Source organism: Platichthys flesus, chromosome 5 (assembly GCF_949316205.1).
Source record: "Platichthys flesus chromosome 5, fPlaFle2.1, whole genome shotgun sequence".
Classification (NCBI taxonomy): Eukaryota; Metazoa; Chordata; class Actinopteri; order Pleuronectiformes; family Pleuronectidae; genus Platichthys; species Platichthys flesus.
This window is the reverse complement of record NC_084949.1, coordinates 3,664,195-3,679,149: the sequence shown is the minus strand read 5'-3', so window position 1 is coordinate 3,679,149 and position 14,955 is coordinate 3,664,195. Positions and strand designations below refer to the sequence as shown.

Genomic DNA, 14,955 nt, shown 5'->3' with positions numbered 1-14,955 from the left:
GCTTGTTGTGTTGATGCAGAAAGCCTAGCTCTTCTAGTGCTCGGGCTAGGACTGGGGTTCTGTGTGTCTTTGAGATGACGTTCTGAATTTTTATAGTTCTTCCACTCAAAGCACTTTACACATTCAAACCACCGGCGTTCTGATGGGTGGACGATGGGGCTCTGCCTCCTGAGCCACCGTCGACCATGAAATCTAGATCAAGACTGTCTCTTCCTCCATCCCACTCTCTCTCTCTCTCTCTCTCTCTCTCTCTCTCTCTCTCTCTCTGGTGTCCTGTAACTCTCCAGCCAAGTGGAACCAGGAAAAAGAAGACAGGAGTTCAATGAAAAGGTAGATGCGGAATGACAGATGGACAGAAAGAACTGGATCTAGGGAGCCATATGTCATGAGGGTGCTCTGAGGATTTGTTAAAGTGTGTGTTTATGTGTGTGTGTGTGTGTGTGTGTGTGTGTGTGTGTGTGTGTGTGTGTGTGTGTGTGTGTGTCAGTCTGTCCCACTGTCCCCACGCATACGGAGCCCCACCAGGCTGTTTGCTCACTTAGTTCCCCAGGGTCTCTTTCAGCCTTTGGCAATCAGATACAGACATAACTCTTCTCTCCTCCCTCCTTTTTCCTTTAATCATATTCCTTACTGGACACCCATCCCCCTAGGCTTATAAACATATACATACACATGCACTCTCTTTATCAGCTTCTCCATCTCTGATTACAGTATAGTAAACAGTTTGCTGCATTGCTGTAAAGTACAGTAAGTCTGCTGGTCCTCTGCATCTCCCCTCTGCTTTCCTTTTACTTTCTCTGTAATCCCTCTCTTGAATGATTTATTTGAAGGGTGAAACTGGGTAAACACAATAGGGCTGACACACACATATACATCCCCTGCCCTCTGCTGCATCTCTCTTTCTCTGTGTGCCTCATCTCTTTCATTTCCCCTGTTTCGGCTCCACCTTTTCTCAGATTTTTTTCTCTCTCGCTCCGTCCTCCCTCTTTCGCTCTCTTTCCTTCTTCCTGCACCTCCAACTCCGGTGTCAGCACTTCTCCTCTCATCATGTTGGTGTCGCTGTGCTGTATGAATAAATCGTAGCTCGTTTGACTCCTGTGAACCCCTCGGCTCACCGACCCAACGCTGCCCTGCTGCCCTTGGGACAAAAGATGTGTTGACAGGATTTGATTTATAGAATTTGTGTGATACGCTCATGTGGGTTTGGAATTAAGTGAATATGAGGGTTGTCATACCCAAAGTGCTGCACATCCTCTTTGAAGACAATAAAATAAAAAATAAATAAAAAAATTGGAAAGCAAATAATTTCTTTGTCATCTCTGGGAGCCATATTTGCCACATATTAAGCCTTTCTTTGTGAGATTAAATAGAAATAGGTGGGCTAATCTATTTATAATGCACAGGAGTAATGTGATTTTTCAGCAACAAATGTTAGCTTAGGATAGGAGGGTCGCTTTCAGTACAGTATAGGTGCTGATGGAAAAGAGTAATGCCAAGTTCAGACTATGTGACTTAAAAAAGTTACAATCGCTGTGCGGTTCACACCACACAACTCGCTGCCTTGTGATTGGGAGTCTCGCAGTCGTTGTGAGTTCATACCACATGACATACTACAGGTCTTTCACTGGGAGAAACCCCTGACTATTTCTGGTCTGCTCTGAAAAGTGTGTGTTCAACTGGTAAATCGTGCTAAAAATTGTGTAATGTGAACTGGGAATTATTCTCTACTAAAGAGAAATACACCTCTTTCTTATTCCACATTTACATGGCATCTGTGGGATTATGATTACAAGATGATAAATTGTGTACACAGTGTAGTTGATATAAAGCTGGAGAACACTGCTAGGCAATGACAACATGAATGCTAATATTTTTGTGTTGTTTTGTTCCCCCCTTTTCCTTGGACTTACTAAGAAAAATCACTTCACGAAAATTAGTCACGAAAAATGACTAAAATGACTAAAATGACAGTAATTTAAATCACCTCTCAAAGGAAAAATTGAATAATTGCGTAATTATAAAGAGCAAAGAAAATGGATCACAGTCCTCAATAGCCTAATTCAAAACATACAGTATGCATGTTAAATATAGTAAAATCTGAATTGGCGCTCTCTCTTTTGCTAAACTGCATCCTGGCTCCAGCTTTATGCTTAATATTGACTCTGAAATTTACTGTAGACTTATCTTACTGTTAAAAAGAAACCAGATACGCTCTTTTCCCCAACATGATGAGAGTAAAACTTAAAGCTACAAAACCTAAACTTTTTTTTTCCCTCATCTTCCCCCTGCAGATGCAGATACTTGACAAGTTCCCAATTGAGGGAGGGCAGAAAGACCCGAAGAAGAGGATCATTCCATTTCTCCCAGGTAGTAGCCTGCTCCTGAGCTCCAGTTATCTGAACAGGCTCCCATATTAATAATGTATGGCTGGCACTCGCGGGGCGTCAATATGAGCTGGTTACTGATGCCTGCCTGTGGTGCATGTGTCTGTGCTTGTGTGTATATAGTATAGCTGTGTGTGTGTGCTATGTTACTGCTGACAGGGCTTTATCTGTGACTTTCAAATCTCACCTGATTGCATGTCCGTGTGTCTTTGTGTTTCTGTTTTTGTGAAATTTTTTGGAGCCGAGCTTATGTAGGCATCCATTTATTTTATTATGTGGATGTCTTTGTGTGTGCGTGTGTGTGTGTGTGACTTACTGTGTGCATGTTGTGGTATTGATTTGAGTCATGCCACACATGCTCATCTCTCCTGCTGCAAGTCGTTGCCTGACATTCAGGTTCATGGTGACCCACAGTACAGCTTGGCAGTGATCGATGTTGTGTCCAGGACAGAAGGGCTGACAGTGATTCTGCTAATCACACTGATGTCTTGTGTAAATATGTGTGTGCACCTATATGTTGGTCATGCAGAATTCTGTTTATTCTGGGAGCAAAATACTCCTTTCTATGCCACATCTAAGCCCCGTGGCCCTCACATGATCCCTTTTCTTCCTTTGACTCTGTCTGTCTCTCGCCGACACGTACACGTCTAAAGAACAGTTTGGAATCCAACCAAGGGTCCTTTGCTTGGCGCCAGATTAACACATTATTGAGTGTTTGTTTAAGAACACTTGTGTCAGAAAAAACTTGACTCAAATGTAGTTCAATAAACAAGACAATAGATCAGACAAAGGTGGTGAGAAACATGCATTGGAAATCACTTAATTCTTGCTTGTTTGATGTAAAAAAAAACAAAAAAACATTCATTTTAATACTGTTGGATTTATAACTTTTAATTATTTCACTTTGACTCTTTAACTGACAAATTTTTCATCTGAAGTCAGATTAAAATGAAAAAAACGTTGAAAAATGAAAAATTAGAGAGTAGAATTTAAATTTGAAAAACATTAGAAAGTTGAAAGACATTCAAACCACACACATTCAAATCCTTTATTTGTACCAAATGAAATGGATTTGTATTGAAACTTACCATTACCTTCTAGTTATTCTATGATAAGATAGCTACTGTTTTCAATCTTAATCTTCCCATTTTTTATTCAGGCAAAGTCATAAAGCATTTAGCATGTGTAAGGAGAACATTTTACAGAGATTTTATTACAAGTTATTAAAACAATACCCAGTCTAGTAAAATCTCCCCCTTGGTCTCTTTTGAAAGTTGTCCTTTCACATTTAACATACTTTGTAGATATTGTCATTCATCAACAAGGTTTGTTATTTGTAGAATTACTTTAGTAAAAAAGAGCTGATAATGCAAGAAATACAGGTATTGTTCCCAATGTGTGGGAGAGAGGAGGGCCTAACATGCATGTCCCATGTGTGAATAAATCCTATTTGTTATTTAGAAAGCCATGTCAAAGACAGAGGTCATGGGATCCATAGGGGGACAGACAGCTGGGTCTTTGAGTGTGGGATTGAGATTAGTTTGGCCATGTTGAAGGATCACCACCCTACATTACCACCATCTCCCGGCAGGATAGGGTATTACACGCAGCAGTCTGCATTGTGAAATCACCTCAGATATGATCTTTTTCTGAAGTGCTTTGTGCAATTGTCAGATACTTTATAATAAATATATATAAATACTTTCTCCTTTATCAATCACCACCACCTCCTACCTTCATTTGTACTTTCTCCCTCCTTTCCTTCACCCCAGGCAAGATCCTGTTCCGGAGGAGTCATGTGCGAGATGTGGCCATGAAGCGGCTGCGTTTCATCGACGACTACTGCAGGGTAAATGGGCCTTTCCATAAACATCCTTCAGTTCCCCCATCTTACTCTGGGGAACGTCCCCTAGCCTGTGGTGGTCAGAAGTCACAGTCTACCGTGCTTTCCCATGCTTAAAACGTGGTGTCTGATGCTGAGACATAATTGTGGATGTGAATTAAGTTAACATGGCACTTACGTCGAGGAGCTCCAATATGTATTAGCTAATTTAGGGCTTTCCTGAGGCCTAAATTAATCTGTTGTGACACGTTGGTTTTCAGAGGCAGTGGGGCACTTTGACTCGCAGTGAAAACTTTATGATCTCTTTTCCGACTGCAGCTTTGTTTATTGTCACGTGCGCCACGTTTAGAGAAGCAGAGTGACCTAGTTGTGCATCCAACTTCTCTGCCACTGCAAATGATGAAACAGACTTTGAGGTATTCCATCCTTTGCAATTCCCACCAACTAATAACTCCATCCCCTCATTTGAGACAGTCAGGGAAAAGGAAAAAGGAAGTTCTCCCCCAAATTAACATCCTTGAAAATAATGGCCTTTCTCATTCAAGAGTTCAAGGGAGACTCGCCGTATCACTTCCTGTAACTTCCCTTATTTAGTTTTTATTTTTCCTGGATTCAGATCTCTTCCTCAGCCATGCCTTCCTAACTTCCTTCCTTCCTCTTGGAGAAAAGCCAATGTGTTTGTCTCCATTCACACAGTATCGTTATATCTTGGTAATTGGGACCAAAAGAAGTAAAAAAAAAAAAAAGAAGCAATTATACACATCTGAAATGAACTGTATCTGTAGACCAGCAAAAAAAAAAGTTTATGAAATGGGAACCAGCTTCCTAATTACCCAACTGACCCCAAGCGCTCTAATGTTTACAGTTTGCTGTAGCGAGCCGGTTTCTTACCTCAGCACTGTGTAGCCTGCCGTATTGTTTACTTCCTACATCCTGTTTATGAGGCAAACAACAGAGAGGAAGAGTAATTACCCAGTGTTGTCAAAGGATCTGCTCTCTGGAGATTGCGGCATGGTGAGTCCAGCCAGCTGTGGATGCACAGCCAGATACGGACTCTTCAATCACAACCACAAGGCCCTTTCAATAATATAGGATACATTGTATGAAATATGGAGGAAACTCAACAATGTCTGTCGTCACACATGTTCATGGTCCAGCTCCCCGCTACTGTGCATGAGCTATGCCTTGGGTGAAAGCAGGCTAGATCATTAAATATACATGGTTAGCCAGACATACGATCCTCTCTTTGACTGTAGTTTGGCTTTGTCAGTGAAAATACAGGGAGAGTACAGAGGAGCAAGAATGGCTTAAATGGTGTAGACAGTTATTTTCTATGATCAATAGTTTGATTACCTTTTTGCTAATATGAATGCGCCAGCGATACCGTTGTTTCCACGAAAAACGGTAATAGAAACATTACTGCTCTACTCCCCGATCTTACTCCTCACTGCTCCGCCTGCCCACTTATCCATGGGGTCTGGAGCTTTCAGCTGTGCAGCCCTCATTTCTGGAACTCTCTCCCACAAGCCATCTGTGACACTGACTTTCTCCCCACCATCAAATCTCATCTCAAAGCACACATTTTTGACTTACTTATTCTAAGTCTTACTATCGTTTATACATTTTTACATATATTGTTTACATATTCTCATCTTACACTTTTTATAGTGCATGTGGCAGAAAACGATTGCCCATTAACTTAGGACACTTCAGCAGAATCAATTAACTTCGGATATTAAAATGCATCTCGTTTCCAGATTCTATCACCAGGGTGCCACATGTTTAAAATAATATGTTTTGACCGCTCGTTGCTTTTTTACCCACCGTTCTTCTCCTGTCTCTCTCTGTAGGCGCTAGTGCGACTCCCCCCTCAGATTTCTCAGAGCGAGGAAGTGCTGCGCTTTTTCGAGACGAAAGCTGAGGACATCAATCCCCCAGTGGAGTGAGTGTCACATACTGTACATACTGAACACACAAACACATGTACACACTGGCAGTATGGACTAGTCAGACTTCTGATTTATGTGTTGCTGTCCTGCAGTGACACTATCTTTACTGTGGTGGCAGAGTCAAGCTGATCTTGACTGAGAAGGGAGAGTAATTGTTTGTGACTTTGGCTTTTGGAGGGAAAACAAACCAAGACATTAGTTACAGCTCCCCTCTACCTGCACTGCTGTTACATTGTGTTTTGGCACATCATAACTTTCAATTTCAGGAATGCTGTCATCTCAATAAGACAGTACAGTCAGGACTGATGATTTTTGGTTGCGGTCCTCTTCCACTCGCTCTTATTCAGGCTGCCTAATGATGTTATCTTGAAGCACTGACTGAAAAGATGCAAATGAAAGGAAATTCAGTCTATGCTGAAATCAAGACTTGTAGCGGCTGTTGAATAAAAGTTGCACAGTCTCACTTCCAGCTCTGTATAAGCAGATACAATTTTTATGCTAACTTGTGATTATAAATCTACAAATTGTCCTCTCTCACATCAGGGTTTATTTCCGATGAGTTAAAAACTAAATTACTTCATGCTGCACAGGCTTGGGGATTTGTTCTGTATTTTTTTTACAAAAGTGAAGCTTGTTGTTTGAGCAGCTGAAAATCAAACGTGTAGAGCATGTGCACATCCCATGAATCACAAAAAGGTGCTTAATTGTAGGGTTGGTAATTTGTTTCACAAAAACATCATATCTTATTTGATAGAATGACGTCATCTGAAAAAAGCCAGTGTCTGACCTTGCAGGACTGTAATAAACATGACAGATAGATTTCATTTTGATGAAATGAAAGAAGAGACGATAGCCAGAAGTAAGCGAGCAGGTCGTGGAAAAGTCATCTTCTAGCAGCCGTGAGTCAGTGCATGTTTCTGAGGTTTAGGTGCGTAGCTATGACGCAAGCGCCGATGTGAGGGTGTAGGATGTATCGGTTGCATATTTTCAAAGTGTGTCCTGCTCTTTTTGGCTTCTCTGGGATTACCAACCCTAGCTTTAAACATCTCAAAGCAGAGAAACAAAAACATAGTTCTGCACATTTGTCTCCATTTCAGTGAAGCTGAAGTGAGTCATCCACCATGCTTTTCATGTTAAGTCTGAAGTAGAGCATGTAGCTCTGGTCGTTGGCATATGTCTCTCTAAATCTACATTGAAAGGGGCTACAGTTAGGGCACCATTGTTTTTTGCAGCTGAAAACCACACACAGCACAATAGGTTCATTGTGGTGATTTGCAGGTGAAAAGACGTTTAGTTGTCTGTGAATTACGGGACTCAATTTTAACACACAATGTTCCACTCTAGTTTAGAGTTATTTGGATTAGTGTATATCGACATGCAGCTTCTCCTCAACAAGAAAGAAGCTGAAAATCTAATTTCTCGACATAAATTATCACATAAATGACAAATGAGATGCGACCACGGTAATGGTTTTGCCTACAGACAGATACAGCTTCCTCATACATGTGCATCATCGTCTAAATGTTAGCTTCTCTTGGATGTTATTGTTTCACGCCGAATCCCAGAAATGCTGCACCGATGGCTGTAAGCTCATTACCTCTCTGTCTGTTCTCGCTTTCTACTCTATTCCCAAATCACCTCTCCCTCTCTCAGAGTTCGTTAAAACCTCCGATCAGGCCAGGTGGAGGGGGAGTTGATGGCGTGAGAGGGGGGGGAGGGGGGGGGGGGGGTGAGGAAGAGGAATTGATGGATGTGAGAGTGGGAGGAGGAGAGAGATTTGTTTCATAGCAGGAGATAGCCCCTTTGGGTAGTTTTTAATTAGAGAACACACTCTCCTCTCCAAACCTCAAATGCCAGTATTGCACTACTCATTTGCAGTATTCTTTTTAGACCCGGGCGATGTCTTTTTTTGAATTACTCCTCTCCTCTCCTCTCTTCTCCAGACAGGATTTAGTGACCTCTGCCTGTCACTGATTTTCTGTACAGCCAAGCACTACAGATTATCTCCCCCTCTCTTCCTATAAAGTCTTTCTAGCCAACTCGGCCCCATAAATTAAAGTACATTTAATTGATACGCTTTGATCAACAGGTCTGGTTTACACTCTGTCCATACAGCTTCACCGTCTCCATCTACATCTTTTCAACCGATTTGTGCCCTTCTATCTAATATATCGCCCAGCCTCTTACTGCCCTGTGTAGGCCATAGGTTTTGTGGTGCATAAAGAAATTAAATTGCTTTCATTCGATCAACTGAATTGATAGATTTCAACTTGGACTTCAATCTTACAGAGATTCACCAGGGACAAAGTGTATTCAAGAACACAATAACAATGGGGTTAAACCTCAAAATTAGACAGTGGTGAAAACAGTACCATGAACAGACTCATGTAACTTTTGAGAAAGAAACATTTATGTTTCACTCAAGTAATACATAGCATGACTTGAGCAACTTTGGGCTTGATAGAAAAATGTCAAAGCCACTGCAGTAGAGAACAAGTTAACCTTGCTTTAAACAGCACTATGGTGTATGTGGGTGCTTGTTGTTTCATAAACTGGTAAGATAATTAATGAGAGTAATTATCACATGCAATGTATGATCAAATAAAGGCAGTTAAGTTAATCTATCAGACTTATATATAAACCACCCACATGAACAATAATAAAGCAAATTCAGTTTTATTTAATGAAAACATTGACAGAAAGATCTTAATTGCAGATAAACCAGGTAAGATGAACACATTGTTTTCTAACTTCACTCTGCACCATAGAGTGCACAAAACGTCCATCACACAAACTTTAAAAAGTGACAGTATATTGTACAACTGTCTTTTTCCTCTGGCTATCATCTTGTTTTAGCGCCTTATGTCCCTCTGGCTGAAAACTGAGTGCAGGCAGGCAGGTCGGTTAGTGACACAAAGTTATGGCGACCAATCATCTCATTCGGTCAGAGTTTACTACAGTCCTGGCATAGACAACAACAAAGACGTGTTTCAGAAACAATTTATCAAACCTACCTTTAAACAGCAGAATTACATTGTCTATGTTTGAAGGTAATGTAGGAATAACGCAGCATTAAATGTATGTGACGTGGCGACACAGGCCGTTGTCGGATAACGTCATGTCGTCTTGAAAAAGTTTAACTCTTCCATATTCACAAGGTTGTGATTCTATGTATATCCCCATTGCAAAGGTGTCACAGCTGCAAAGAGGGTAAATCGGTGTCCATACTGCAGGTGTATCAGCTGAAGGAAAAGTCTGTGAAACTCCACCGAAACACATGAGGCTGTTAGAAAGTAAAAAGGATATAATCACAGTGAATTTTGTGCTCCACAGTCATTACCGTCCCAGGCGTCCTATGTTTGTTCAATTGAGCCATTTTTGGAATGATTTCACACAGTCTGATACAGCTTTAATTGCCATACTAAGACAAGTGTGCAGAGCTAGAAAAAATAAAAGAGGAAAAGACTCATGGGAGTGAACTGCCCAATGTCTGTTTAAAAAAAAACAACTCCTCAGTTAAGGGTCAGTAAGATGTCGTGATCCAGAGGACTCGATTGCGGCACGGTTCAATTGGATAGGTTCCCCTTGTTCCCGACTCATAATGCTTTTGCTAAATGAAAATGAATCACATTAGAGAATATTCAGGAATGAGATTGGCCAATGATTTAAAGTTAATATTGGCATGTGTGTGTTAGCAGTGTGTGGATTATTTAATGTTTGTGTGCAAGTGCACATGTTTGTTATATGTACTGTAGAGGAAAAGAAGTGATATGAAACCCTGAGAAGGATTGACCATTGAAGAATAATATTAATCTATCATGTTGTGTGTGTGTGTGTCCTATCAGCTCATCAATTACATCCTAGTAATCTGATATTGACTTCTTACCCAACATGTCCTCCATTTGTTCTTTTATGGTTTTATGCATGTGGTGTATTTAGTCCTGCATCTGCATAAAGAAGCAAACCTTATTACTTCCTCACTGAATCCATTTGGTTTCAACTTTGAGGTTCTGCAGCTGCAGCAGAAAAATAAGTAAAAGTAAAAGATTGATTTTGTAGTTGGAGGAGGCAGAAAACACGACAGGTTGGAGTGGCTGCCAAATTAATGTTGACAGCCTGTAGCTAGAACCTGAAAATGAGATCAGCAGCAGAAGATATGAAGCTCTCATTAAAAATGCATCTGACAGATCCACTAGTGTAGCCAACATAATTTTTTACACTTTGTTTTTCACATCTTGACATCTTGAAATATCGGCGGACCTGATTCTCATAAATTAAAACTATTGATATCATTTTCAAGCTCCTGATAGCGTTGCAGAACAGGTTTTTCCTCAGAGGAATCACTACTCTCTTTGACCTGTTAAATTACTAAATCCCAGTGATCACAGAGGAATGTTACAGAATGGTGCTACTTTTACCTCACAGAGCTTTGGCTGAAGAAGACACCAGCACATAGCACATTGGTTGGTCTCTTCTGTAACTAATGTTAATCAGCTACAGTAACACACAGTCTGCCAGGGGCAACATTTGTCATTTTAACCAGTAGAAGAAACAGGCAGCACCTGCTAAATAAAAAAAATCCTGAATCGCTTTTTCATGTAGATGTTTCTATAGCAGTTAGTGAACTGTGATATTGTCCTCCCAAAATATGCCAGTGAAGTTATTAGAAAATGTTGTTGAACCTCTTTGTAAATTGGTGAGCCATGACAACAGTGATATGATTAACAGAAAATGAATGATGCGAGTACACATCCTCGCCAAGGAGGTTATATTTTGACCTCTGTCCGTCTGTCTGTTGGTTGGTTGGTTTGATTCTCGGCAAGATTGCACGAAAACTGCAGAACAGATTTCCATGATGGGGTATGAGCCAAGAAAGACCCAATTAAATTGGGTCTTGGATCGGATCCAGGGCTTTTTTCAATCACTTTTTCTAAAATTGTGAGATATCACTAATTTACCAGGGAACATTTTATCGACCTTGCTGGAAAGATCAGGCCCATTTAGGGGACTGATTTCTATTAGTGCGTATGAGTTGGTGCAACTTGATTGGAATTGAGGGAACTGTTGGAAGAATGCTCTCTACTAAGTGCACATGTAGATTCAGTGGATTTTGTGTTATATTAAACCTCTCAATATATAAATATAAAATCTTTAGTCAAACAAGTGACTTGCACTTAAGAAAATTTTCTCAATATTGCAATTAAGTTTTTTTTGCTTTAGATACACACACGCAGGCACTTACACACACACACACAAACACACACAAACACACACACACACACACACACACACACACACACACACACTCACGCACAGTTTTATATAATGTTGAACCTCCATGCCCATCTATCTCTCCTGAATCATCCAAAACGTTGTGTACTCAGGGCTTTGTGACTTTTCATCCACCATCAGAATCATAACAGGATTATCCACCTCCTATACTCATTTCTTCTCTCCCCTAAAACTTGTTGTGACCCAGTTTGAACCCAGAATGTTTTCTGTCCTAACCTGAAGGCAAATGAGCTGAAACGGTAACTTACAGCACATCTCAAAGATGTTCCCTCCAGCTTCACTTCTCCAATCGGTGTCCTCAAACTGCCTTGAGTGCCGTCCATAAGAAGGGATGAGGGATGGTTGCAGAGACAATACAACTGATATATGGCATGAGAGTGTCTGTCAAGGTTAAAAATCTAAAATGAAATTGATGCCCCTGAAAAGGTCGCAGCCTACTTATCGGTTCAAAAAGTTAAAAACCCAACAAGGAGGAAAAGTCAACAAAGTGAGTGAGGTTATAACAGATACTGAGTTTGCAGTAAGCTGTCTCCATGGCAATTTGTCAGTCTCTAACAAATGCCAGGAGAGGTGGTTAAAAGCGCCAGCAAATCCTCTCAGGTGGACTTCAGTGCTGTTTCTATCAAACTGACATTTCCAGGTTTACAATGAAATTTTATGTCCAACATGTGTAATATAGAAGAAACATCCTCGGGTTACCTCCACATCAGATTTACTTTATTGTTCTGTCACAAAAGAACACGGTAAACAAACAGTGAAGTTAACATAAATGTGTCACAAATATGAAATACATCCAAGAGTGAAATATCTGAGAAACCGTTGACAATATAGTGCAATTTTATAACTATATATATCACCAAATCACAACATAATTTATCTCAAGGCACTTCACATAGAAGGTTGAGACCTTACAATTTTTACAATTGTTTTGTGTGTGTGTTTGTGTGTGTTAGCGATCTGCGATATGGCAAAAATACCATATCAGAAACTTCAGAAAATATATCCACATCAATTGACTCAGACATTTGCTTTCGCTCAGTCATAAATTATCTGGAGTTCAGTGCATGTCTGAAAACAACCACAGAGACAGGGCCAAAACCTTACACCAGGTCCCGTCGTCCTATAATCTCATCCTAAGAGTTAGGGAGTTATCAATTGCTACAACAGCAATGAAAACGGCACCAATTAATTATAGGATCCCATTATATTATTTCTGTTGAAATTAGCTGCTCTCTCTACTGGAAACATAATCTGTGCCTGCTGCTCTGGGTTCTCTTTCACACTGCAGACAATTCAGCTCCTCTTAAAACTTTTCGTGGCAGGCTGCCAAAAGGTGCTGATCATCTCTAAGTTTTCTGAGCAAAGAATGTATTTATTTTCATTCCCACTTTTCCTCTTAACCTGCATAATTTGACATCATAGTGATGAAGCAGCATTATTTGTTAGGAGGCTTCAATAAGTTGTTGAATGGCATAAAATTCTCAACAACCTGAACCACAGCTCCTGAAAGCAGAGCAAGAAAGTAAATATGGTAAATTGCTTATTGTAAAAAAAATAATCCAACTGTCTCATCTTTTTGATTGTCTGCATTACCGGATTCCTCAACTCTTTAAGAATTGAATGAAGGCTTTTGGTAACTTGATTGTTGATGATCGTGAGCTACCAATAGAAAATAAAAACCCTTTATTGTCCCTTGTTTAAATCTACTAAGCTGCTTAGCTAGAGGCCTTTGTGCTGTCAATTTGGTGATCAGCATGTGCAGCCGAAAACTTGACCCTGTGCATACTGCATTTGTACCAGAACAGTAAGGCTCAGCTGATTTTTTTTCATGCTAGTGTTAGTCAAGAAACGACAGAGTTCTCCCATGTCCTTGTATCCTGTTTGTAGTAGAAGTACATGTGATCAAGGCTTTATGTAATATGTGGGTAAGTGCTGGAGTCGTTCTCTTCCTACCTTTATGAGTTAGTTTCTTGATTGCAGCAGGAAACTATGCATTTCCATCTCAAAGTCTGTATTGTGGTGTACCCCAAGGTTCTGTTCTGTATCCTATTCTTTTCTGTCTTTTCTAAAGTATATTCTTTCCTTTGGCACACAAAATAAACACAGGTCTATTACAACACCTCAAAATGTATTTAAAGTTCAATGCTGACAAAACAAGAAGTTTCTGTATTGCCCCAGCTAGAATCAACAGCAATGTAATGGATAGTCTTGTGTCTCCTACTGTAAATAACAGTGTGGATGGGTTTTATTCATATCTGCTTTTTCAGCTAAGAAATATTTATTATAAATCTCCCTTTGGATATAATACTCAGATTGAGATCATTATCCCCTTTACCGAATTTTGTAAAAAAAAGTCCACAGGCTGCTTAGATGCAAAAACTTTTGACAAAGTCATTTAACATGGTTTCATTTTCTAAGGGTCTCTGATTTGTATTTTGGTTCTCACTTCAGGCTTAAAACCAGTTGTGGCTCCTAAACTTTGCCACATAGAAATTAGCTAAAGATGTGGACAGCTTTTAAAAACTAGTTAAGTCTTCCCAGGTTTGGACTTTGCACTTTAATTTATACATTTAATTTAATATATATCTTTTAATCTTTTTTCTTCTAAGTCTTTATCTTAAATTTCACTCATTTTCACCAACTTATTTCTCTTCTCTTCCCATGTCGTACTCATCGCTCCTTATTGTCTGTGAGTCATGAAGCATCTTTCCTCCTCCTCCTCCTGGCCTCCCACCTCCATCTTTCTCCTCCCAGTCATCTGTCTGTGCCACTCCGTCTGCTGTGAGCAGGAGACAGGCGACAGACTCACTCAACCTTAATGGATAAGCTGCTCCGTTCCCTTCAGAATTAGGATCAATAGCACTCACTGGAGAACGCACAGCAACAACATGGGCAGCGTGCAGCACTGGTGTTGATGGGGTTAAACACTTTGAGCGTGTCAGAGTGGTGAGGAGCGGTCAGCTGAGTGTGTGGCCTGTGGGAAGTCTTGTGTGTACATGTATGTGCTTTCATGTGTGAGCGTTTATCGACCGGTCTCTAACGGAGCAGTTGTTCACTTCATGCAATCATATTTTTAAATGTTGACATCATTCCCAAAGAGATGCGGCAGAAGAAGAATAGATAAGTGTTTTTTTTCAAGACTAAATTGGTCTTCTTTATTGTCAGGTTATTTCAGTGCATCCCCCCCATCTGTTATACATCTTTACAGTCTCACCTCTATTTTTTCACCCGTCATCATTTTACATTTATGCACTCATTCACCCGCCCACCCGCCCAGTTGATGCGGTGTCTGACTGACTTGTGCTCCCCTCCTCGCACACTTACTCACAGGGTGTTGTCAAGGTGGCGTTGTCGGCTTGCTACACAAATATCTCTGGGAGGAGCGGGCCGTACGTGAGTGTGATGAATAACGGTGGCCACAAGGGTGATGACATGTGTCCACTTTATCACTTCCTGGAAAAGGATGGAGGAGAGGAGGAAGGAAAGA

At 40.5% G+C, this 14,955-nt stretch overlaps 1 protein-coding gene across 2 annotated transcripts in view; it reads left to right on the top strand.

The window, feature by feature from the left end:
- sh3pxd2aa (SH3 and PX domains 2Aa) overlaps positions 1–14,955 on the top strand; it is a 108,851-nt gene that overhangs the window by 30,001 nt on the left and 63,895 nt on the right. For both annotated transcript variants that reach the window (XM_062387737.1, XM_062387736.1), the window contains exons 3-5: positions 2,292–2,367; positions 4,157–4,233; positions 6,078–6,169. In XM_062387737.1, coding sequence (XP_062243721.1) covers positions 2,292–2,367; positions 4,157–4,233; positions 6,078–6,169 — 245 coding nt within the window. The remainder of the gene's footprint in view (positions 1–2,291; positions 2,368–4,156; positions 4,234–6,077; positions 6,170–14,955) is intronic.